Here is a 26,604-nt window from a genome sequence, read left to right as displayed (position 1 = left end):
CACCCACAGCAAACAGAGAAAGTGACAGTGCGTTACCCCCGTGAGGGCTAATCAAGAGTAATGGTATACTCCTTTCAACTTTGCTACCTCAATTCTGGTCCTAGGTCTTCCATTTTGGTATCATTGTGTTTGCAATGAAATTCTCTACAGGAGTATATGCATATAATGCCCTGCCGACAAGATGAAAGTGGGCCAAGGTTACCAGAAAGAGAGCGCTGCGCCCTGTAAGGCTCCTTTCTTTACATTAGAGAGCGTGGTAATATTGAAAAGTGTATACTCTTTTCTACTTCATCATCTCAATTCTCGTCCTAGGTTTTTCAAATTGATATCAATGTGTTCGCAATAGAATTCTCTACAGAACTAAATGCATACGAAGCCCAAAAGCCCGGTGAGAAAGTGAGAGCGTGTTACCCGGGAGTGCGCAAGTGCAAGAAAATGTGTACACTCTTCATTTTGGACATCTCAATTCTCGACCTAGGTCTTTCATTTTGGTATCATTGTGTTCGCAAAAGAATTCCCTACAGGACTATATGCATATATAAAGTCCAAAAGCCAGGTGTACCTCCAACAGCAAACAGAGAAAGTGATGGAGCGTTACCCTAGTGAGTGCTAATAAAAGCAATAAAACGGTATTCTCTCTTCAACTTTCGTATCTCAATTCTGGTCCGAGGTCTTTCATTTTGGTATCATTGTGTTCGCAATGAAATTCCCTACAAGAGTACATGCATATAATGTCCAAAACCGCGGCGCGCCCTTCCCAAAGTTGCCGCTGAAAACGACGCAATGCTGCTTCGTTCGTGGAACTCCGTCTAATAAAAAAACAACCCAATGCTGCGTCATTCGTGGGCGAAAGTGTTAATTAATATTCCTGAAGGCATTTTCCTCTCTTGCTGCCCACTTAAATCTAGCCCCTTTTTTCAACAATTCATACAATGGTGATAATTTTGTTGAAAAGTTCTTCATGAACTTACAAAAATATGTAACCATCCCAACAAAAGACTGTACTTCCCCAACATCAGTTGGGGCTGGAGCATCTACTATTGACACTACATTTTTGTGAGAAAGAGTAAAGCCCTTACCTGAAATATGGTACCCCAGGTATTCAATGGCCTTGGTCTTTAATGTTGTTTTACCCTTATTAATCTTCACATTGTGCTCTTGTAGGAGATTCAAAACTTGTTCTAATATAGCATCAAGCACTTCCTCATTCTTCCCATGTACAATAATGTCATCTAAAAAACTAGCCACACCTTCAATGTTTATTAACAACTGGGACATGAATCTCTGAAAAATTGCTGGAGACGAGAAGAGTCCAAAAGGAAGTCTTTTATACTTAAATAACCCCTTGTGGGTATTAATCACTAACAATTTCTGGCTCTCCTCCTCTACAGGAATTTGCAAGTAAGCATCTTTCAGGTCAATCTTAGAAAAAATTGCCCCCTTGCAAACCACTGACAACAACTCATCTATCTTAGGTAAAGGGTACTTTTCACAGTGTATACGGTTGATCAGTTCCTTGAAGTCTGCACAGATTCTCAAGGATTTCTGATCTGCCTTCAACACTTGGCCAGGTCCCAAATCTACACAGTAAAATAACAACATACTGGAGTGAACGATATGGAAGAAAATGCAAGATTGAACTAGTGAAGAGCAGAGGGGCCATAGGCACAATCAGAGAACACTGTATAAACATCAGAGGTCCGCGGTTGTTCAACGTTCTCCCAGCGACTATAAGAAATATTGCCGGAACAACCGTGGATATCTTCAAGAGCAAACTAGATAGTTTCCTCCAAGGAGTGCCGGACCAACCGGGTTGTGGTGGGTATGTGGGCCTGCGGGCCGCTCCAAGCAACAGCCTGGTGGACCAAACTCTCACACGTCGAGCCTGGCCTCAGGCCGGGCTTGGGGAGTAGAAGAACTCTCAGAACCCCATCAAGCAGGTATCAAGCACTGGTACAATTGGGGCTGCCCACTCACTATGTGTAATTGGCTCTAAGATGCCTTCTGCCACATGCTTTTCCAGGGCTGATTCTACCAATTGCTTGTAATGAAACGGCACTGTTCTTGCCTTGAAAAATTTAGGTGAAGCCCCACATTTCAGGTGAATTTTTGCCACCATGCTATTAATTGACTGATCTGCCTCCACTGAATATTTATCTAACATTTGTTCGGCACTTTTAATTGTTTTAACTATCGACAATTCATCTAGGCCCGCCAAGAAAATTCCCACTTTTTTCATGAGATCCTTACCACATAGGCTAGGATTATGTGAATCCACTACATAAAAATCCTGGATAGTTTCTTTTCCATTATAACCTACTTTTGCCAACACCTTGCGATAGACCTTAATCGGTACATTATCATAATGCACTTAATGATTTTTTATCTAGTTTTACATTCAATTGCAAGGTATCTGCCCAATCTCCAATGTTGGTACTGCAGCACCAGTGTCCAGTTCCAAGGGAACTAACTTCCCATTAATTAAAAAATTCACCACTTGTGACTTCATTGAACATACCTTTTCTTTCACCGAATATAGTCTGCTTTCCTGACCTGCAGCTTCTTCAGACGAGTTACCTTCCTCTACTGCCTTGACCACAGTACCACTACCTCTTCTTCCTGCATTCCCTTGTCATCTCCTCTCCCAGGCCTTGCTGTTCCTGTTCAGATATTCCCTACAACTCTCTGCAAGTGTCCCTCCTTGTTACAAAAGTTGCATATATAGGCACTAAACTTGCACTTGCTACTTATGTGATTGTATCCACAGTGTTTACATCTGGTCTGGCCCTGTCCGACCATAATTTCCTGAGTAGAAGTCTTACTTCCAAAAGCCCTTTCCAGGTTCAATATCTTCTCGAGCATTGTCCATGATGTCATCGATTGTAGATCTAAGTATTCTGCCACCATGTTAGGGAAATAATTCTCCTTTTCCACTGCCATGAACAACTGGTCCCTAACCCTGCCATCCAACTGTGCTCTGAAGTTGCAGTGGTTAGCCAAAGCCTCCAATTCCGCGTATAAATCCTGTACGGATTCCTGTTGCTTTTTCGTCCTCTTCTGGAGATCCATGAAACTCCTGTAATATGAAGGTTTCACCACATAATGACGTTTAAGCAGGGCAATCAGGTCTACATAGGTCTTCGTGTAATTACCTAAGTGTAATTACCTACTGTAATTACCTAGTGTGGGGTAGTTCAGGTGCACACAAATTTCCGAGAACACTATATGCTTCAGAACCCAGTGAAACTAAGAGTACCGGTTTTTTGTTGGCATCCTCCTTAATCTCCCAGTACTGAAAATTTGCTTCCAGCAGGCTGAGCCACAGGTCCAACGAGATCTTGGCAGTGTTTAACGGCTCCATTGAAATGAGCGGCGTAGCCATGGCTACAGTGGTAGCACACTGTGATATACGAAGCGTCCACTCGTCCACATGACGTACCCTGCTCTCACTTGATCCTCACACCACGTCTTGTACCCAGGCTCTCTGCCAAACATGTTTAATCCTCGTCGCCACTGTTATAATTGAAGGCTGAAGAGAAACAAGCTTCGTCTACATGGTTTTATTCTCAACCGAACTCCATATACATAACTGATGCCAAAGTCTGACATTAGCATATCGGCCTAGTAAGCTCCGGGGAGCCTACGGGTCACACCCAGAAAATGGCGTTTCATTACATTCAACGCTGATTCTTTTCTGTTTTATTATTAATCCTTTATTTCTCTTTAGAAAAGCTGTCCTCCTTTGGTGAGATGCTATCTATCATGGAGAAGCTTGGAGAGCTACTGAGAGACATTTCCATAAATCAAGCAATGAATGTAATACAAGAACTTTTCTGGTGTATCCCTCAGTGGCTCATTGTACTCTCCTTGTTCCCTTCTTCACTGTGGGGGGTTGTAGGTGGGCGTTTATGATCAGACAATTGATGAATGAGGTGGCTGGCATGTAGGGGTCCCAATTGGCCATTGATGGTATCTATTGGCAATCAGGCACATTATGCTGTGATATTTACCTCATGGCTTTGATTGTTTGCCTTGTTCTCCTCAGTTTTACTAATTTTCTTACAATTAGTTTACCGTTTTGATAATTCATATACTGTCGTGGTTTCTTCTTGTTTCCATGTTTATATCTGATCTCCAAATTCTTCTCGTCTCATAGGGAGAGCCAGATTTACCAGTCTCCGTGGTGTAGTGGTAAGACACTCGCCTGGCATTCCGCGAGCGCTTTGTCATGGGTTCGTATCCTGGCCAGGGAGGATTTACTGGGTGCAAATCCTTAACTGTAGCCTCTGTTTAACTCAACAGTAAAATGGGTACTTGGTTGTAACAATGATTCTTCGCGGCGGGGATCGTATTCCAGGGACCTGCCCGAAACGCTACGCGTACTAGTGGCTGTACAAGAATGTAACAACTCTTGTATATATCTAAAAAAAAAAAAAGATTTTGGTCCTGTCTCCCAGTGTGCTCATGTGGGCCTCAGAGGCCTGATGTGTTATCTAAGGCTTAGCAGGCTCAGCGGGAAGCCATTGAGTGGCTCACCAGAGTAGGGTACTTCATTACATCCAGTTGCTGATTTACACAAAATTCATATCAGTAATGCAAATATTGTTGGGTCTTCTTAAAATTGTTCTTGTATTATATTTTAGGATGAGTCATGTTAATACATCAATGTGCATAATTTATCCTCTCTCTTTTGTTTTGTTTTGCAGAGCCACTTACCGAATATCAAAGTGCATGCGTACTTTGCCCCTCAGACACCACAGCCCGCAGAGGGCAGGTCGCGGCAACGATATTGTCGGTGCTGTGTCATTCTCTGAGGTTTATGGGACAAAATCCTCCAGATGTTTTCTCTGGGGTTGGGGAAAAGAGTAGTTGCCCCAGATCAATGGAAGGTTGAGTTACAACTATTATCATCGTGAGAGGAATTACTCTTCAGGTCAGAGTGTGACCATTTTCTTCCGCCCCCCCCCCCCCCCATTGTGGTGTCCAGGCCCCTCTGTAGTCTCATAAGACTTACAGTGGAGTGAAGACTTGCACAGGCATTCATTATTTGGCTTCAGTGACCTTTAAGTAAAATAAACAAACTCTGGCATTGAAAACTACAGCAGATTTGCTGCTGCTGATCCTGAAATCACTTAAGTAAAAACACAGATGTTAGTCATTGTAATTGCCGGCTAGCTAATTGGTAGATAGGATCCATTTGCTATTTATAATTTGCCAAAGCCTTTCTCTGAAGACCATGGGTCTCCTAGAAGGTTGGGTTTTTGCCAAGTGTCAGTGAAAACTGGAAATAATTCCCATTTTTGTACGGTGTCACCCACCTTTCATTGTGTTTCCTGCCAGTCATAAGATAATAAATATGTGTGCTTCACTAGTGACACTGTTTGGCCAGGCTGTGTAAAATGTGTAACGAGATGAGAATGTGCAATTCAAAGTCCTAGTTAAGTTTCCATAAGACAGGTTTCCTTTATGTTATATGAAATAATGATCTGAAAATGAAATATTAGGTTGTTAAAGTTTACATAATATATAATTATTATATTATTAAGCCAGTAATTAAGGTAAAATGCATTTTAATTGTTAACCAAAAGTGTGGTTAAAGTTATTTATTTTTACAGAAAAGTACTGTATATCCTTGTTTATAATTTATTGCCTTAGCATTTCTTGCACAAAATATAAGCCAAGTGTTTTTAGGGTTTTCAAAATTGTTGTTCTGGCAATGGTTAAGATTGACTCCTAGAGGGCATATTAGGAGGAGAACAAGACTTATGGAGAGAGTAGCTAGGACTTAGTTACTTGTCACGAAGCCTCGATATTTGTATGCCACGAGGAAATACACTCTCCACTTGATCTTTTATTCTGTGATTCAAGTATAATTTTTTTTTTAAAAGGTTGCCTGTGCCAGGCAAATAACAGTGGTCATTTTTTAATGCTCATGTTTTTAGATAGGTTTAGAAATTGTGTTTATTGCCAGATGTATTCACTTTCACATGTGCATGCATGGGTGTACATACATTGGGTGTACATACATGCATCTGCATACATAAATATACACACATGCATGTGTATGTGTGTACATGTGCACACACATGCTGTATATATATCCAGCATTACTGTATCACTGTAGTTGTGATACAGTACAACTATACCTCTCCACAAACACTCCACAAACACATGACCACAGACACAAACACCACAGACACAAACAGCACAGATATAAACACCACATTACAAACATAACTCAAGCACACATGCATTACACCTTTTCCTGCCTCCACTGGTGTTTGTGTCAGTGTAGCAACTGTGTCATCCTTTACGTGTTGCTGCATTTGGTAATATGACTTGCTTCTTAACCTACGTTAACTTCCATTAGAGCCATGTGCAAAGTTACATGGAAGACTGGTACCATTCTAACAAATTACACAAGTTGTGATTACACAGTTTTATGAAATTCTTTATTTGTGAGAAGTCAATATTATCATCCCATTGTAATGTAAAGTGCATTTAAATTCACAGATTAGATCATATGCCAATTTACTACTACAACATTTTGCCAAAGACATGCTAATACACTCTCAAAATGCCAAGGCTGCAAGTGTGTCTTCCCAGCGGGCAAATATATTCAAGTAATATTAAATTCACATAGAACCAACATTATCAATGTTGATTCAATGTTACATCAATGTATTTTGCCCAGACTTGCCTGGAGAGGTTATAAATAGCAAGATACACGTGATGCTGCAAAGACTTTCAAGTGTACTATATTTTAATTAAGAAGAATAGACTCAGTAGCAGTGCTATGACTGCATGTGTAACTTCTTAAAAGAGTCACAACAATCATATTTGAGCCATTTCCTCCTATCCTTGATTCTGCCTTGTGTTTTAGGATCTTGCTATAGCCGGCCTTCTCATCTCAACATTTTGACCCATATTCTACTCTTATTGCATTGTCCGTCATACATTTGTTTCTTCCTGTTGTGTCTCGTGCCATGTCCAGATGTTACCTCTCATTCTTCACTTGGTCTTAAATGTTTTTCTATCCCAACTGCCATGTAAAACTTACCTTTTTCACCCCATGTATAGAGACTAGTTTTGATACACATGATATATAAACATTACTAGACTGTAGTAGACAAAGCGTGATCATCATTATTATTATTCTCTTTATTTTAGAGCAAAATACATTTATTGTATGTAAGGACAATATTGTGATTTTATAGTACAGTACTTATCTCTCCATGATATATATATATATATATATATATATATATATATATGTATATATATATATATATATATATATATATATATATATATATATATGTGTGTGTGTGTGTGTGTGTATACATACATATAACAAACAAAAATGTATCATTGGTTATTGAAAAACAACCGAGGAATAAAAAAACACGTAAAGTGGATTTTTTTTTATATATATGTACAGTATTTAACTTTTAAGGATTGTATTAGTTACATATTGGTGATAACTATTTAAATTTTGTTTCTTTTATGAGACCTGAATATGGGATCATTCTGTATTGTGTCTTTGCTTTTATATTATTTACTTTAATCATTTTCTTATGTTATGATTAGCAACATTTTATAAGTAAGTCTTCATTTAATATCCTTGGAAAATCGATCGAGTTTCATCTGGATGCTCCTGACATGCCGCAACACCTGAAGGTTCTTGACTGATGACAATGACTGCGTGAAATTTTCATGTTTCCGATTGTTTTAGGTGGTGACATTGCATCAGTTTGTACCACAAGTCTTGAAAAACATTGGACCTAATATACAGTATACTGTATAATGAGTGTATTTGATATGCAATTGGGGTTTAGTAATTACTTACGTGTAGTTACAGGATGAGAGCTACGCTTGTGATGTCCCGTCTTCTCAGTAATCTGTCAAATAACGCTTTGAAACTATTGACGGTTTTGGCCTCCACCACCACCTCACTTAACTTGTTTCAACCGTCTACTGCTCTGTTTGCAAAGAAAACTTAACAATATTTTTTTGTGTGTATGCGTGTATATATGTAAGCGTACATGCATATATTCATATATGTTTGACATGCTTGCATGTTTGAGTGTGCTTGTAGCATGCTTGCATGTGTGTGCATGTGGCATGCTTGCATATACACTACATATATACATTTGTGTGCACATCAGCATGGATTCATATTCATACATATCTTAACATTTTAATTTTACAGATGCAAATGGTGCTATATTATTTATTTATTTTTCTTTCCTACCAAAGGTTTATGTAACACTGGTCATGAGAGCACCTCACAGTTGCCCTTCAGTCTTCACCCTCAGCTGCTAATTGCCTGTCACATAAACATTTATCCAGGATGGGCTGTGAGTTGGTAACCCAAAACTAGCATTTCTGAAGAGTGTTCGTTCGTTGGATTTTGTCCATCTCTAAAATAGTTTATTTGGAAAATTAGGTGCATGAAAATCATTCCTAGGATTCGGCTCAATACAAGTTTTGCTGAACTTAAAAGAGTGTAATGGTTGAAATATTGGTGAATTTTGCCTAGTAATATCAATGTCTTAAAAGCATATTTAAATGAGGAATGGGTTTGTGTGTTATTACCTAAGTGTAGTTACAGGATGAGAGCTACACTCGTGGTGTCCCGTCTTCCCATTATATATATATATATATATATATATATATATATATATATATATATATATATATATATATATATATATATATATATATAGATGTCATACCTAGTAGCCAGAACACACTTCTCGGCCTACTATGCAAGGCCCAATTTGCCTAATAGGCCAAGTGATTTTCTTTATTTTCAGTAAATTGTTTCCAATTAGTTTATTTGAATTATTATTATTATATTATATTAAAAACATCAATTATTGACTTGTATTAGTTTAGGTTAGGTTAAGATAGGTTAGGTTAGGTTAGGTAGGGTTGGTTAGGTAGGGTTGGTTAGGTTCGGTCATAGATCTACGTTAGTTTTAACTCAAATTTAAAAACAATTAACTCATACATAATGAAATGGATAGCTTTATCATTTCATAACAAAAAAATATTGAAAAATATATAAATTCAGGAAAACTTGGCTTATTAGGCAAATCGGGCCTTGCATAGTAGGCCAAGTATGACGTTCAGGCTACTAGGTACAACATATATATATATATATATATATATATATATATATATATATATATATATATATATATATATATATATATATATATATATATATATATTTGTATATTTTGTTAGCAGGCTTTCTTGTAAACATATAATGTTGAATATGACCGAAAGGGTAAGATTTTCTTACATTCTCAAAGACTTATTTAAACATGACATATATCATGCTTACATTTGCAGGCAAGGAGTCACAATAACATGGCTGAAAAATGTTGACCAAACCACTCACTAGAAAGTGAAGGGACGACGACGTTTCGGTCCGTCCTAGACCATTCTCAAGTCGATTGTAAATGGTCAACTTGAGAATGGTCCAGGACGGACCGAAACGTTGTCGTCCCTTCACTTTCTAGTGTGTGGTTTGGTCAACATGCTTATATTGGTTTTGGGTGAGGTGATGTGACACAAATGTTTTGGGTGAGGTTGGTATAAATTGGGTATGAAAACATAAGAATGAAGGTAACTGCAGAAGGCCAATTGGCCCATGCTTTCTCTTGCTGCGTCTATGTTGGTTCGGGGTCATGAAGTGGGTAGAATACAGTTATGTGTTAAATGTGTAAATGCGTTTCTCTGGTGATGGTCTGGTTGCGAAAAGAGATTATATGTTCCTTGATGGAGCCCTGTTGTTTGAGCATTGTTAGTCGCCTAGAAAGAGACGTTGTTGTCTTGCCTATAAACTAAGTTCTTTGGGGCTTACACTCCCCAAGTGGGCATGTGAAGGTAATAGACGATGTTAGTTTCCTTCAAGGTGTTGTGTTTGGTGTTTGGGGAGTTTTTCATGAGTAGGTTGACCGTTTTTTATTCGTGTTAGAATTATTAATCATTGACTTTCAGTCATATTCAACATATATACAACTGATGCAACTGATGTACAGGATCCCTTAACCAATCGACCAATGCGACCGGACAAAAGAGGATAGTAGCCGAGGCTAATTCCCCATCCCCCCACCGGCACTCTGTTGGTAATCTTGGGCATGGTATTGTATCAATGAATGAGGTGATTTGATGAAATACCATGCCCAAGATTACCAATGGCGTACCGGGGGGGGGATGGGGAATTAGCCTCGGCTACCATCCTCTTTTGTCCGGTCGTGTTGGTCGAGTGGTTAAGGGATCCTGTACACCAGTTGCAGTGCTTCTGGCAGTATGGGTTCGAGTCACTTCTGGGGTGTGAGTGTTCAGTTGCATATATGCCTGGAGACCGTTCAGGCTTGTTCGCATTTGTGTTCCTCATGTGTGCCCCAAAGAATGAGGTGATTTGATAAAATACCATGCCCAAGATTACCAACAGAGTGCCGGCAGGGGGATGGGGAATTAGCCTTGGATACCATCCTCTTTTGTCGGGTCGTGTTGGTCGAGTGGTTAAGGGATCCTGTACATCAGTTGCAGTGCTTCTGGCAGTATGGGTTCGAGTCACTTGTGGGGTGTGAGTTTTCAGTTATATATATATATATATATATATATATATATATATATATATATATAGATATATATATATATATATATATATATATAATATGTCGTACCTAGTAGCCAGAAGGCACTTCTCAGCCTACTATGCAAGGCCCGATTTGCCTAATAAGCCAAGTTTTCCTGAATTATTATATTTTCTCTATTTTTTTCCTTATGAAATGATAAAGCTACCCATTTCATTATGTATGAGGTCAATTTTTTTTTATTGGAGTTAAAATTAACGTAGATATATGAGCGAACCTAACCAACCCTACCTAACCTAACCTATCTTTATAGGTTAGGTTAGGTAAGGTAGCCGAAAAAGTTAGGTAGTCGAAAAAACATTAATTCATGAAAACTTGGCTTATTAGGCAAATCGGGCCTTGCATAGTAGGCTGAGAAGTGCGTTCTGGCTACTAGGTACGACATATATGTATATGTATATGTATATATATATATATATATATATATATATATATATATATATATATATATATATATATATATATATAATATATATATAGATATATATACATATACACACACACACAGAAAACCACTTGGTTTCCAAACCCCTTGGGGATGAGACCTGTTGGTTATCATGCAAGTTCGTAAACGAGAAATGGAGGGAAAAAATAAATTAGAAATGAAAAAAAAAATTATCAAAAAATTTATGAATAAACTCTAGGAAAAAATCGACAGGTTCATAGCATAAATGCAACCGTATTTTGTTTGTACTCACCAATAAGTGAAGTCCTGATCCACTGATGTTGATGATCGATGTTGATAAAGCATAGTTATCATCTTCCATATGGAAGAGGTGGTGGTGGATGTTGATGGTGTTGGGTTGACTGAAGTTGTTGGATTGACTGGGTCAGTTTGTGATGAGTCAGGTGCAGGTGATGCAATGCGAGCTTTCTTGGAAGCCAAAGAAAAAAAAAAAGACTTTAATTGACATTTGTTTGTGACATCATTTGCCACTGGCTTTTTCGTCACCTCATGGCTCTGTTTGTACCACTCCCACACTGCGTTATCAACACTCTCCACCTTTGATTTACTTACTACCTTTCTACTTTGTATTGCCTTACAACTTTCAGTTTTAGAGAAATAGTAAAAAATGATAGGTTTAGCCTTAAGAAGATCAAAAACAGTAATTTTGCTAATGCCATATTCAGCGCACACGACACTTCTCGGGACACTGCTCTCCACCTTCTTAATTATTTCATCTTCTTAAATGTCATCACTGACCTCTTTCTTTTATGTATCCCACTTGTTGATGCTTTGACTGACACAATGCTGGCTGGCATTTGGAGCTGACATGGTGCACGGATGTTCCTTGATTGTGCAGATATATCCAACAAAGTCACAGAATGAACACTCCAGCCTTGTGACAAATTCAAACAATGGGAATAATAGGCCATGAATCTGTGACGTCACAGGGCAGGCACCAGAGAGGTAGTGCTCGACACGGTCAGTGGGCCAACTAAACCATCTCCCACCCACCCACCCACCCACCACCACAGGCCAGCGCCATGCTTGTCTGACCGTTTCCTCACCCGAACTTCTTGGTTCGTGCAGGGTAACTCACACCCCGGCCGGTGTGAGGCTTGGCGGACTGCTTCCTACCCGAACTTAGTTCGTGTAGCGTGACTCCCCAACCCCAATCGGGAAACTGGAAGTTTCGGATAACTAAAGTTCGGAAACCAAGTGGTTTCCGAACCAATATATATACAGTATATATAAATATATATACACATATATATACAGTATATATAAATATACAGTATATATAAATATATATATATATATATATATATATATATATATATATATATATATATATATATATATATATATATATATATAAACTGAAAACTCCACACCCCAGAAGTGACTCGAACTCAGACCACCAAGAGCACAATGCACCTGGGACACATGGTACCTTAATCTCATGACCATCAGTGACCATACAAAAGACGATGGTAGCCGAGGCTAATTCCCCATCGGCCCGACGGCACTTTGAAGGTAATCTTGGGCATAGTTATTTCATCAAATTACTCATTTTTGTGGGGCCACGTGAGCAATACAAATGCAAACAAGCTTGAATGGGCCCCAAGCATATATGTGACTAAAAGCTCCACACCCCAGAAGTGACTCGAACCCAGACCACCAGGAACACAATGCAACTGGGGTACATGGTACCTTAACTATTATCTTTTGTACAGTCACTGATGGTCAAGCAGTTAAGGTACCATGTACCCCAGTTGCATTGTGCTCCTGGTGGTCTGGGTTCGAGTCACTTCAGGGGTGTGGAGTTTTCAGTCGCATATATGCTTGGGGACCATTCAAGCGTGTTTGCATATATAATATATATATATATACTGTATGTGTATATATATATATACTATAATATGTTGTACCTAGTAGCCAGAACACAGTACTCGGCCTACTATGCAAGGCCCGATTTGCCTAATAAGCCAAGTTTTCCTGAATTTATATATTTTTCTAATTTTTTCTTGTGAAATCATAAAGCTATCCATTTCATTATGTATGCATTAATTTGTTTGAATTTGAATTAAAACTAACGTAAATATATAACCGAACCTAACCAACCTTACCTAACCTAACCTATCTTAGCCTAACCTAAACTAACTCAACAAAGTCAATAACTTATTTTCTTGTTATAATATAGTAATAATAATTCAAATTAACTAACTGGAAACAATTTATTGAAAATAAAGAAAGTCACTCAGCCTATTAGGCAAATCAGGCATTGCATATTAGGCCGAGAAGTGTGTTCTGGCTACTAGGTACGACATATATATATATTTTGATAAATTGATCAATCTGAATGGTCCTCAAGGTTGTATTCCTTAAATACAGTACTTGAAAATTCCAAATGCCCTGGCTGAAACTAGAATCTCCGCTTGCATGATGCAAAGCCGAGTACTGTACCACTACACCACAAAAGAAAGGGGGAACATTTATCAACTTGTTCAACCCATTACCCAGGTGCATTCAGGAAGAGATTCAGCTATTCTTGAAAATATCTATGGAAAACACCACTATGGAAGCCTCTAACACTGTTCATCTATGCTACTTGTATCAGATGCATTATAATTGAACCCAAAAAACGATTCATCTATGTATCATCTATAAAAATTGGAGATGGCAATGGTGGTGCTCAGAGCTACAACTGGATACGCTTGCTTTATCGTCCTCGTGAGTGCTGTATCACTTGCATCCGACCTTTGTGTTAGGTACTTATTGTGCCTAGCTTCATCAATATCATGACCCTTATGTTCTACAAACAATAAGGTCTGAATTTCACCGACAGAGTCGACAATCTTTCAACATTGCGTCAGACAGGTGTTTGGGAGCCAGAGGCGCGTGTGCCACTCATGGTTGCTCACTCAATACTAATCCAGCCAGCAGCCCTAGGACATTCTGGGAATTTTTTCCAAGATGGCTGGCTCTCACAGGAGGTCCCAAGAATCCATTTCGTACACAACCTACCGCACACACGTTTTGAATGGGTATGAAATATTCAAAAGGTGTTTTTTCAGTTGGCGCAGTTTCCATCGACCGAGTTTTCTCGGCTGGCTCAGCACAGTGGTAAAGGCCACTGGACATACAATATCAAATGATATCAAATCTTGTCTGGGGATTGAGTGACCATCTAAATCTTTAAACAATATTCCTGATTTTGTGATGGTAATCAACAAAGCATTCTGCATATCGCAATGAATTAATTTCAACAAACATTCATCATTAATGGAATTTTTGTTGCATTGTACTGTGCCTTTATTTTCCATGACAGTTTCTGGGGGGAAGCCCCCGTCGGCTCTGGTGTTATTGGACTCACATTAACTAATATTAGTATGGGGCTTCAGTCCTATGGAGTTGTCATTCCTACCGGGGACCACTAGCCAGAACATGGTCCCCTCAGAGAGGCGAAGGGAGCAATGGCCTATGAAACTCATGTATAAAAGTATTCATGTCTGCCATCGACCAGGGTTAAGCACCCAGAAAGGTAGGCACTTCAAAACAGACCCCTCCTGGTAGAAATATTGCAACCTGAGACCAAACAGAGGCGAGGAACTCCCACAAAGAAAAACAAGCAAACAAGCAAAATGTCATTACACCGTGTGCTGCTCGTTCGGGGCTCCTATTCATCCGGGTGTTCCCCTCTTTCTTCCGGTCCAGCTGTTGCTTTGGGTTCTGGCTCAGCTCGAGTCCTATCAGGGCAGGGCTCTCCTTCTGGCCCCATGGTGGCTGGCCTAGCCTTGGTTTCATGTGCTGCTTCCTCGGTGTCCGAACCTCGTTTTCGTTGTTAGTTGTGCAATGCAGCCGCTTCCTGGGTAAGTCCTTTATTTATTTTTTTTCTTTGGGTAGTTAGCTCCCCACAGAAAACCAGCATTGAATTTATGGAAATGCCATTTTTTGGGTAGAGCCCCAGTGTAACACTGTAAAAGTGTTTGAGTTAGTTTATTTAAAATATATATAGAGTACATGAGTCACAGACAAGGATCTGAGAGGCGCCAGTTGTCTGCCTGAGATCTCACACCTCTATCCGTTAATGACCCCCAAGTGACCTGAGGTCAGATCATGATAATTTCACCTTGCTTCCGCTAAGCGTATAATTGGAGCCGGGTAGCCTTCAAACATGCCGACGTTTAAGGAGTGGCTTGGTAGTGCCGGAGGCTATCTACTTGTGGGCGGAGTTAGCTACTAGGTTCCCCAATATAAACTCGGAGAGCTATCGAGCAAAAAGCATTAACAGACAGAGCAGCAGACGAGAGAGAGAAGACGTCCCTACCAGGGAGGCTGTCGGCCGGCAGGGGCGAGACAGTCTCTGTCAAGCTACAGACCCCCCCCCCCCCCTTCTCTATTCAACTTAGACTCAGTCCTCGGTGAGTGAACATTAAGGTGACTTGGTCGTGTTTACATATGTTGTGTGATGATCAGGGGCAGTCAAGTTGTAGGGTTCTCAGATTCTTGGAGGATGACTCACTTTAAATATTAAACTGGAACATTTTAATTGAATTGCTAAATGATGATACTTCATGGGAAATATAATTATGAATTTATTATTTAAATTGTGTTTAATTTTGTTCCCTAGAGATTTTGAGTTGAGGTGAGAAAGCCTCTGTGATTACTGGTTTCATGATTTAATGAGTACATGTTTGGAGAATGATACATGGTACAGAGGGAACATACTAATAATGAACTCATGATAACATCTTTTGAGAATTTTGTGATACAGGCAAGTTCCATTCCTTGTCTCGTATGTAATGATCATGAATGGATGGTGGCAGCATTTCGTCTTCTACTATCTACTTTCTACTCCTACTATCTACTCTTCTACTTCTACCTATCTACACCTCTCCCTCCACCCCTCTCTCAACTCTCACTTTCAACTAATGACCATCCTCGCTCCTCCCACCCCTCTGCCTCTCACCCCAAACCCTCACTAATTACTTCACTATTCATTTCTTTCCTTTCGTTTTCTCTTATACGTTTGTGGCAGTGAATATGTATTCTAGAGTTCTCTCTAGAGTTTCGGGTAACTGATCAAGTGACGGCGCCTTGTAGTCTTAGCACCTAGGTAGTCGAATACCTAGGTTACAAGGTGTTGAACGAGAGAGGTTGCCTTAGGAACTCTGGAGGTGCTCTAGAATAGTTAGCTAACTGGGGACGGGATAACGGACTAGAGAGAGCTGTTTCCCCCGGCCTCGCTAGTTAACTGGGGGGTGGAATAATGGACAAGATAGAGTTATTTCCCCCACCCCCCGTTACACCAGAGATTCCCTGGCATCCCCCCCCCTCCCCTCCCCGACCGTTTTCGTTTCCATTTTTCAGCCTCCAAACTGACGGTCCTGCTTCTGGCTCGGTTGACTGGGACCCTCTCTTCCTCTCTGGGGTAAGTGGAAGGGGCCTCACTGTAAAAAATCGGCGAGCAGTGTGATGACTTGTTTGCTTGATTTTCTTTGGGGGAGTTTCTCACCTCTGGGCTCAGGTTGCAATACATGGGTACCTCGGTTTACGAATTTAATCTGTTCCTGGAGACGGTTAGTAATCCGAAAATTCGTAAAACGAAGCGAATTTCCCCATAAGTAATAATGGGAAATGAATTAATCCGTTCCTGACTCCCCCAAAAACTAACTTCAAAGTAAATTTTATACCTAATTCACCCAAATCTTCACTACAAAAGTATGTACAAGTTATAACTTACCTTAACTGATGACTCCTGTTGGCGTATGGAAGACAAGGAGGAGGGGGAAGGAGTGAGGTGTTACTGTTTAGAAGGAGAAACCCCTTCCATTATAACCTCAGGCAGTGATGACTCCTCTGGCATACACACACTGGCACATTTTGCCTGCATACCACTAGGACCTGCTTCTGACTCATTGCTTGATTTTCTTACTAGAAATCGTTCCATTGAAGATTGTTTTTCCCTTCTTTTTAACACTTGTCAGTAGTGAGGCATCACATTGTCATTAATAAGATCAATGCAACGGCCTGTTGCAGCTTTATCTGGGTGATTCTTTTCAGCAAAACTTTGCAGTTCTTCCTATGCTGCACACATTTTCTTAATGAGGAAGGGACATCCTCTGCTGCCACCTTCTTCGCCCTCTCCCCTGAAGATTTGTTGTACTGCCTAGCTAGTTCAACAACACGTGTACTATTTTCATTTTTACGAATGATCTCTTGTTTTTCCTCTATGGTCATTTTTACATGTGTTTTCTTGCCTTGAAACTTACCACTGGCTTTCTTGGGACCCATAGCGAGACATATAATAACAACTTTTATGCTCAAATAGCCAAAAATTTGAAAAACTGTAACTCCTGCCAAAGAATTCAGTCGGAATAGTCACTAGGTGGGAGGCACTGGTAAATTGAGGTGCGATTGTTGTGCCTCCATGCGCCATACGCGCATCAACAACCTCGTATTCCGAGGTAAAGTTCGTAACCCAATTCAAATTTTCCGAAGAAACCGGGCTCATAACCCGAAAAGTTCGTAAAGTGGCCCATTCCTAAACCGAGGTACCACTGTGTTTTTACCAGGATGGGTCTATTTTGAAATGCTTACCTTTCTGGGTGCTCAACCCCGGTGGATGGCAGACATGAATACTGTCATACGTGTGAGTTTAATAGGCCATTGATCCCATTGCCTCTCTGAGGGGATAATGTTCTGGCTAGGCATGACAAATCCATATGACTGAAGCCTTGTACTAATATTAGCTAATATGAGTCCAATAGCTCCAGAGAGCCTACGGGGCTCTACGCAGATAATGACGTGTCATTACATTCAACGATGTTTTTTTTGTGTGTGTGTGTGTGTTTAGCAGTAATTGCTGATATCAAGTGATATAAAATCATTTGATATTGTATGTTTTGTGACCTAGTGAAGTGTAACTACACTAAATGAAGAGAATAGAATTTAAATGAGACATGTTAATTACAGTACTAAAGGCTGGTAAAAAAGGCTGGTAATTTATTAATCACAGTTATTGGCTAGTGGGATTGATTTAAGCTACTAAATCCCATTGAGGTACAATGTGCTGCATCAAAAACCTTATTGAAATCGAATCACAGTAGTTAATTGCAGAGAGAATTTAATGTTGAGAGAAGTAGAAGTGTTGTAAAATACGTATTGCTGACATGTGCATAAACCTAGCCTGGTGATCCTCTCTGCAAGAGTTTCAAAAGCCTTTTAAGAGAAAATGTATAATTTCTCTCCTGACTCATTTCATTCATCCATTGCTCATCCACCACTTGTCTAGAAGAAGGTTCTTCAGTATTTATATATCTGAAGCCAATTTGTGTCTGTATGCTTGTACAAATTTTTGTTAAATAAAATTATTCAGAATTAACAAAGAAGGTTCTTCATGCCAGTGTAAAGACATTCAAGGAAGCTCCTTAGATCATGTATTGGGTACAGTATTTGAGCCAACTTTCTGAAATGATGTCTGCTGTTGATATTGTAGCTTTTTGAAAAATATTCTATCAAGTGCAATTGAATGTTTGGATCTAAACTTAATAATGAAATTCATAGAGGCTTTGCAGTTCATTATAGACCAGTTTTGGAAATACTGTACTGTAGTATACTGTACAATATTGAATAAAAGTAGTCACAGGGGGGGGGGGGTGCTGCAGTATGTCCTGGGAAAGAAAAAGGTGTGCTTATAAAGCAAATCATATATTGAACTACTGTTGATTGATTAATTACTTCAAAATTATCTTGCTTGTTCTGTTCTTTGCTGTTATTTTGATATGTATTAGTGTAAATAGTTGTGATGTTTACAGTGTTTTGTATTGATATTTTTGTAAATGTTGTATGCTGCAATTATTTGTAGTTATTTAGTTATAAAATACAGTATTTTCAAGAATATTTGAGCTACGGTACTAAAAGCAACACGAGTGTGCACCAGACTGTTGGCTCACTTCCCAAGATATAAATCACAGCAGAGAGCAAATCCTTTGGATGTTTGAAGAGGGTATTTGTTTTAAAAACTAACACAAAAAATACTTATTTGTAATTTTAATGTGTTAGTTTTGTTGTAATTTCCTTGATGCTGAGTTTAGTTCTCCTTCAATTAGTTTGACACTTGAATTAAGATCAGCTGGGCTGTGGAAATCTATAGCAATCTACATGCAGGGAATAAATTACAATAACATGGGTGAAAATTAGACACCCAACTTATGTGAATGAAAGAGAATTGACAAATATTTGGTTCATCATTGATAATTATGAGGTCATGTGATTTAATGGTGCAAAATGGACCAAAATATCATCACTTCCTTTCTTTTCATGTGTGTGGGTTAAGTGACCATCTAACTCTTTTAAACAATTTTCCCAATTTTGTGATGGTGATCCGCAATGCATCCTGCCATATCACAATGAATTCATTTCAACATTTGCTATTAATGCATGTCATGCTGCCATTGTACTATGCCTTTATTATCCATGACAATTTGTTTTTGTATTCAGCAGTAATTTTTGGCATTTGTTGAGACTTGTCATGAGTACCTTCACTCCATCATGATACACTGGTGTTACTTGGGCAGCATCAACTTGTCATGAGTACCTTCACTCCATCATGATACACTCGCGTTACTTGGGCAGCATCAACATATTTCAACTTTTCTATACACTCCATTAGACCTGTAAAAGTTCATGTGTATCTTACCTTGCTGTACCTAAATCCAGAATTTTTGTTAAGAAATGATGTAGAATACTGTACTTGGTAGTATTTGTCACTTTTATAATTGTCCCAGTTATTCATTAGACTTGCATATTATATTCCAGAGAAAGCTGTCTATTTTTGCATAGCAACTAGAATATAACTTTTTTACTTCAATTGTGGTCATTGGCAGTAATGACATGTCTACTGTCATGTTAGTCATGGGTAGTAATGACATGTCTACTGTCATGTTAGTCATGGGCAGTAATGACATGTCTACTGTCATGTTAGTCATGGGTAGTAATGACATGTCTACTGTCATGTTAGTCATGGGTAGTAATGACATGTCTACTGTCATGTTAGTCATGGGTAGTAATGACATGTCTACTATCACGTTAGTCATGGGTAGTAATGACATGTCTACTGCCATGTTAGTCATGGATAGTAATGACATGTCTACTATCATGTTAGTCATGAGTAGTAATGACGTGTCTACTGCCATATTAGTCATGGGCAGTAATGACATGTCTACTATCATGTTAGTCATGAGTAGTAATGACGTGTCTACTGTCATGTTAGTCATGGGTAGTAATGACATGACTACTGTCATATTAGTCATGGGCAGTAATGACATGTCTACTGCCATTGTTAGTCATGGGTAGTATTGACGTGTCTACTGTCATGTTATGGGCATTGGCAGTAATGACATTTTCTGCCATGTTATGGGCATTGGCAGTAATGACATTTTCTGCCATGTTATGGGCATTGGCAGTAATGACGTCTGCCATGTTATGGGCATTGGCAGTAATGTCATCTACCATGTTATGGGCATTGGCAGTAATGACGTCTGCCATGTTATGGGCATTGGCAGTAATGACATCTACCATGTTATGGGCATTGGCCAACCCGTTCTCGCACTTGCTTATGGTCAATATTGGCTTATTTAATAAGTGCATATGTGACATACTAATTGGTTGTAAATATTTTAGTTTACATTGAAAAGCTTCATAGAAAACACCGACCTCACCTAACCTTCTTAGTATGTTAAGATAAGCATCTTATTGCTTCTTAATTACAATTATTACTTAACCTATACCGTTGATAGGTTAAGTTATTACTAGGTTATTACAATTAAATATTAGGTTATTACAATTATTACTTAATCTATACTGTTGATAGGTTAAGTAATAATTGTAAATAAGAAGCAATAAGATGCTTATCTTAACATACTAAGAAGGTTAGGTGAGGTTGTGTTTTCTATGAAGCTTTTCAAGGTAAACTAAAATATTCACAATCAATTAGTATGTCATATATGCACTTACTAAATAAGCCAACATTGACTGTAAGCAAGTGCGAGAACGGGTTGCATTGGCAGTAATGACATCTACTGTGTTATGGGCATTGGCAGTAATGACATCTACCGTGTTATGGGCATTGGCAGTAATGACATCTACCGTGTTATGGGCATTGGCAGTAATGACATCTGCCATGTTATGGGCATAGGTAGATATCTTCTGCCATGTTATGGACATTGGCAGAAATGACATCTGCCATGTTATGGACATTGGCAGAAATGACATCTGCCATGTTATGGACATTGGTAGTAATGATATCTTCTGCCATGTTAGGGGCATGCAGTGATGACATGTCCACCACCCATGCTACTGGTAATATTCATCTCGTCCATAGGGTAAAATTAATTGACAATACAGAATATACCGCTGCCTGTGTTAAGAACTTTTTGTAATTTACAAGAAAGAATTTGGGATCTTTCAGTTGTTCAATTCATGTAATGTACTGTAATGTTGTACATATGGATTCACAAATGCTTAAAAGTGCCATATCTGTGTGTGGTGCACTTTTGTGAATGTCACACATGTTTGTGAGCTCTACACCTGTGTCAGCATCTCACCTGTGCGAGTGCCACAACAAACCCTAGGTAAACTGGTAATGAACTTTCAGAATATATATATATATATATATATATATATATATATATATATATATATATATATATATATATATATATATATATATATATATATATATATTCCTGTTTTGTAGGTACTGAATATGTAAGTGATTGACACTAATGAATGAAAAATGTTTATATTAAACAATATTGCAGAAATTTAAGAAATGCCAGTATCCTGTACCTGTTTATTTAAAAGGTGATGGATCAACAGGGTTTAGTGTGTCAGGGTAAATAAATTGAATTGCTTTCAAGATGATCTATACTTGGATAGGTACAAGAGCACAATGGAAAAATGCAGGGTCCTTGTGTTAATGTTTTGGTTAGAATATCTGTTGTGATGGTTCATCTTTTGTTCTGAAGGTATTATCAAGAAGCATATTTCTCAAAGTGAGGGACTGATTTATAATAATGTCCACTTGAAAATGCAATTGATAATAGTTGTACCTGTATCTCACTCAATATCATATAGGTATTTGGCCACATTTTCAGTATACAGGGGTACCTCGGTTAAAGAGTTTTATCCGTTCCTGGAGACAGCTCGTAACCCAAAAACTGCTAAACCAAAGCTAATTTCCCCATAAGAAATAATGGGAAATGAATTAATCCGTTTCTGACTACCCAAAAACATCACATCAAACTACTGTAAATTTTATACCTAATTCATCGAAATCTACACTACAAAAGTATGTTCAAGTTATTACTTACCCTTGCTGATGACTGCTGTTGGCGTATGGAAGATGGTGAGGAGGGGGGAGGAGGAGAGGTCTTACTCTTTGGAAGGGGAGTAATTATAACATTAGACAGTGAGGACCTCTCTGGAGTGCATTATCTGGCACGTTTTGCCTGCATACCACTAGGACATGCTTGTGGCTCACTGCTTGCTTGTCTTACTAAGAAACTGTCTAAAGACATTTGTTTTTCCCTACATTTTAACACTTGTCTGTAGTAAGACATCACATTATCATTTAAAAGGTCAATGCAATGGCCTGCTACAGCTTTATCTGGATGAGTTTTTTCAACAAAACTTTGGAGTTCTTCCCATACTTCACACATTTTCTTAATGAGGAAGGGACATCCTCTACTGCCTCTACCCACAACTATTTTCTTAGGTTGAACCTTACCACTGGCTTTCTTGGGACCCATTGTGAGATATATAATAATAACTTGTATGCTCAAATGGTCAAATATCCAACAAAACACTGTAAATCCTGGTGAAGAATTCAGGCGGGATAGTCACTGGGTGCGAGGCACTGGTGAGCTGAGGGGCGATCACCGTGCTACCACGCACTAGGTCGGCCCGTACGCGTATCAACACTCTCGTATCCCGATGCAACACTTGTATCTTGATGCAAATTTTCCTAGCAAATCCTGCTCGTAACCCGAAAAACTCGTAACCAGGGACGCTCGTAATCCGAGGTACCACTGTAGTGGCAAATGTAGATTATTTCCAAAGCAAATTTTGTTGCTTTCTTGCCAACTTAATGTGAAAAAAATGGCTTGAAGCATTTGGTTGAGAAGGGCTTAAAGCATTTGGTTGAAAAGATAGTGAAGAATTTGGTTGAGAAGGGTTTAAAGCATTTGGTGGAAAAGTGCTTGAAGCATTTGCTAGAGCATTTCTTGTGTATTTATTATTGATTTCATCATGGGGTTTAGTAGTCTTACAAATTAACCTTTTGGACTTATTGGCATTGTCATAAGGAAGACCAGTGGAGAATATTTAAGAAAGTAAAAATATATTTAGAACGATGTAGAAAAATACAACTTTATTAACATTTGGTTTATTAGATGTCCTTTTTGTGTACATTGATTGTCTTTTGTTTTCTTCTTTGTTTCTTGAATGCATCAAGGTTTTGCCTATAGCTTGGAACATGCATTCGTTAGTGCACTACAATACAGATACAATTATTGCATTTTGAGGGAAGTTACTGGTGAATATAATTTTTGCAAAGTACACATATAGTATCTACATATAGTACTATATGTATATATGGTCTATGCATATAGTTCTCATCACAAGGTAGGTACTATATGCATAGAAAATGGTAAAAAATATTTTAGTAATCTGAGTTATTGGATTTTGCAGCTCTATTAATAGTAACTTTGGTGGCATTTTCTACCATGATAAGGAGTCCTTTGCTTTCAGAACAGTGTTATTAATATTAATGCATTGAATTGAGCAACAGCACTTGTGCTGTTGCTTTATGGGTTCAATTTATTATGTCATTAACAATATTATCTTCATTTACTCCAGGACTTCATTTCCAGTTTTAAGTTTGGATTTTAGCTCAAAATGAATATATATTCTTAATTCTAAACAAACGGTTTTAATATTTTTAATCACAATAGTATGTGTTTTTTAGCTTAAATTTTCTGTGGTTTAAGTGTTCCGTTTTATGGTTTGATTGACAAAATGTTAATGTTTCTCTTGAGATTTGTATTCACGTTGGAACCTACAGGTGCACATGGTTCATACATACCTTTGATGGGGTTTAAAAACTCTTTAGATTAATCTTATGGAGAGAGCAGTGGAGAGAGGTTATGGTTTGAGAACTGTGTGACAAATGTGACCTAACATTTATAGAGAAGTGGGACTCTAAATTTATGAAGCAGTTGGACCTTTAAATTTATAAAGCAGGGGATCCTTAAATTTATAAAGCAGTGGGTCTTTAAATTGATAAAGCAGTAGGACTTACAATTGATAAAGGCTATCTTAGCATGAATGAGCTCTGCTGTGTTTTAGGTGTAGAAATTTTATTTTTTGTTTTGATTGTTTTTCATTAAATTTGAATTTCCTGTTCAAACTTGGAAGAATATGACTCGACTTTCTGTATTATTAGGTAAGCATATAGAGCTGGCATGTCAAACTGTGGGTCCCCCGAGGGCCATATGGGTCACATTTGTGTTGTCATGTGGGTCCCCCCGAGGGCCATATGGGTCACATTTGTGTTGTCATGTGGGTCCCCCCGAGGGCCATATGGGTCACATTTGTGTTGTCATGTGGGTCCCCCCGAGGGCCATATGGGTCACATTTGTGTTGTCATGTGGGTCCCCCCGAGGGCCATATGGGTCACATTTGTGTTGTCATGTGGGTCCCCCCCGAGGGCCATATGGGTCACATTTGTGTTGTCATGTGGGTCCCCCCGAGGGCCATATGGGTCACATTTGTGTTGTCATGTGGGTCCCCCCGAGGGCCATATGGGTCACATTTGTGTTGTCATGTGGGCCACAACTGTGGGTCCCCCCGAGGGCCATATGGGTCACATTTGTGTTGTCATGTGGGCCACAACTGTGGGTCCCCCCGAGGGCCATATGGGTCACATTTGTGTTGTCATGTGGGCCACAACTGTGGGTCCCCCTGAGGGCCATATGGGTCACATTTGTGGGTCCCCCCCGAGGGCCATATGGGTCACATTTGTGTTGTCATGTGGGCCACAACTGTGGGTCCCCCCGAGGGCCATATGGGTCACATTTGTGTTGTCATGTGGGCCACAACTGTGGGTCCCCCTGAGGGCCATATGGGTCACATTTGTGGGTCCCCCCCGAGGGCCATATGGGTCACATTTGTGTTGTCATGTGGGGCACAACTGTGGGTCCCCCCGAGGGCCATATGGGTCACATTTGTGTTGTCATGTGGCCCACATTTGTGGGTCCCCCCGAGGGCCATATGGGTCACATTTGTGGGTCCCCCCCCCCCCCGAGGGCCATATGGGTCACATTTGTTGGTCCCCCCGAGGGCCATATGGGTCACATTTGTGTTGTCATGTGGGCCACAACTGTGGGTTCCCCTGAGGGCCATATGGGTCACATTTGTGGGTCCCCCCCCGAGGGCCATATGGGTCACATTTGTGGGTCCCACCCCCCCGAGGGCCATATGGGTCACATTTGTGTTGTCATGTGGGCCACAACTGTGGGTCCCCCCGAGGGCCATATGGGTCACATTTGTGTTGTCATGAGAGCCACACACCACAACTAATTGAAGTCATTAAATAAAAATTATTGCAGAATATTTTTATTACAGTACTTAAACTTAGAAAAATACAATGTGTATACAAGTGGTTTAGTGGCTAGCCATATTCATGAATGCAAAATAATGAAGTACTGTAGTTAAACAAAAGATAAAAAAAAAAAATTAAATGGCAACATAGACTTTTATGCAACAGAAATAAATAAATTTTACAAAAATTACAACAGTTCAAAATGAACATTTATTTACGACTATTCAATCATTCTACTATTCTCTTAGCTGGAGGAGCACTAGCCATTTTAAAGATAATGTGGAATCTATAAAATTAAAAATAAAATCACCGGTTAAAAACCGAAACAAAATTTAGGCCAGCTTAACAGTTAACATCATGTCTATTTTTTGAAGTCTTAACTAGCTTGCCTCACCGCTGCATTCGTGTTTCTTTTGTGCTTTTGAAATCTATTAAAAGGTGATAGTTTAAATTATAAAAACTGCAATTTTGTCTGTTAAATGACCAAATTACAGTGTCCTTTGTGTGGGTCACAGGTGTGCTTGCAAAAGGTCGTATGTTTGACATGCCTGATATAGAATATAATCTCTGCTGAGTGATTTATATATATAATGATCATATATGAGCAGTTACATTATGTTTTGGAGAATTCCTCTCTCAAGTGGAATACTGGGCGAGTGGAAGAATTATGATTTAGTCGTACCCTGATTGTTTGGATTCTGAGTAGGTGTATGGATTATGGTAACATCAAATATCTTTTATTTGCATTATCAAATAAAGTTAAGAACTCTACAAGGTTTTTAAACATGTACTTATACCTTGTGTAAATACATATC

The 26,604-nt window shown here is 39.0% G+C and overlaps 1 protein-coding gene across 3 annotated transcripts in view; it reads left to right on the top strand.

Moving 5' to 3' along the window:
- LOC123758036 (F-box/LRR-repeat protein 20) overlaps positions 1-7,607 on the top strand; it is a 446,116-nt gene extending 438,509 nt beyond the window's left edge. For all 3 annotated transcript variants that reach the window (XM_045742212.2, XM_045742214.2, XM_045742215.2), the window contains one exon: positions 4,707-7,607. In XM_045742212.2, the coding sequence (XP_045598168.1) occupies positions 4,707-4,814 (108 nt within the window). In that variant the 3' untranslated portion in view covers positions 4,815-7,607. The remainder of the gene's footprint in view (positions 1-4,706) is intronic.
- The last annotated feature ends 18,997 nt before the right edge of the window (positions 7,608-26,604 follow it).

This window comes from Procambarus clarkii, chromosome 40 (assembly GCF_040958095.1).
Source record: "Procambarus clarkii isolate CNS0578487 chromosome 40, FALCON_Pclarkii_2.0, whole genome shotgun sequence".
In the NCBI taxonomy this organism is placed as follows: domain Eukaryota; kingdom Metazoa; phylum Arthropoda; class Malacostraca; order Decapoda; family Cambaridae; genus Procambarus; species Procambarus clarkii.
Note: the sequence above shows the minus strand (reverse complement) of the source record. Positions and strands in the feature narration are given on the sequence as shown.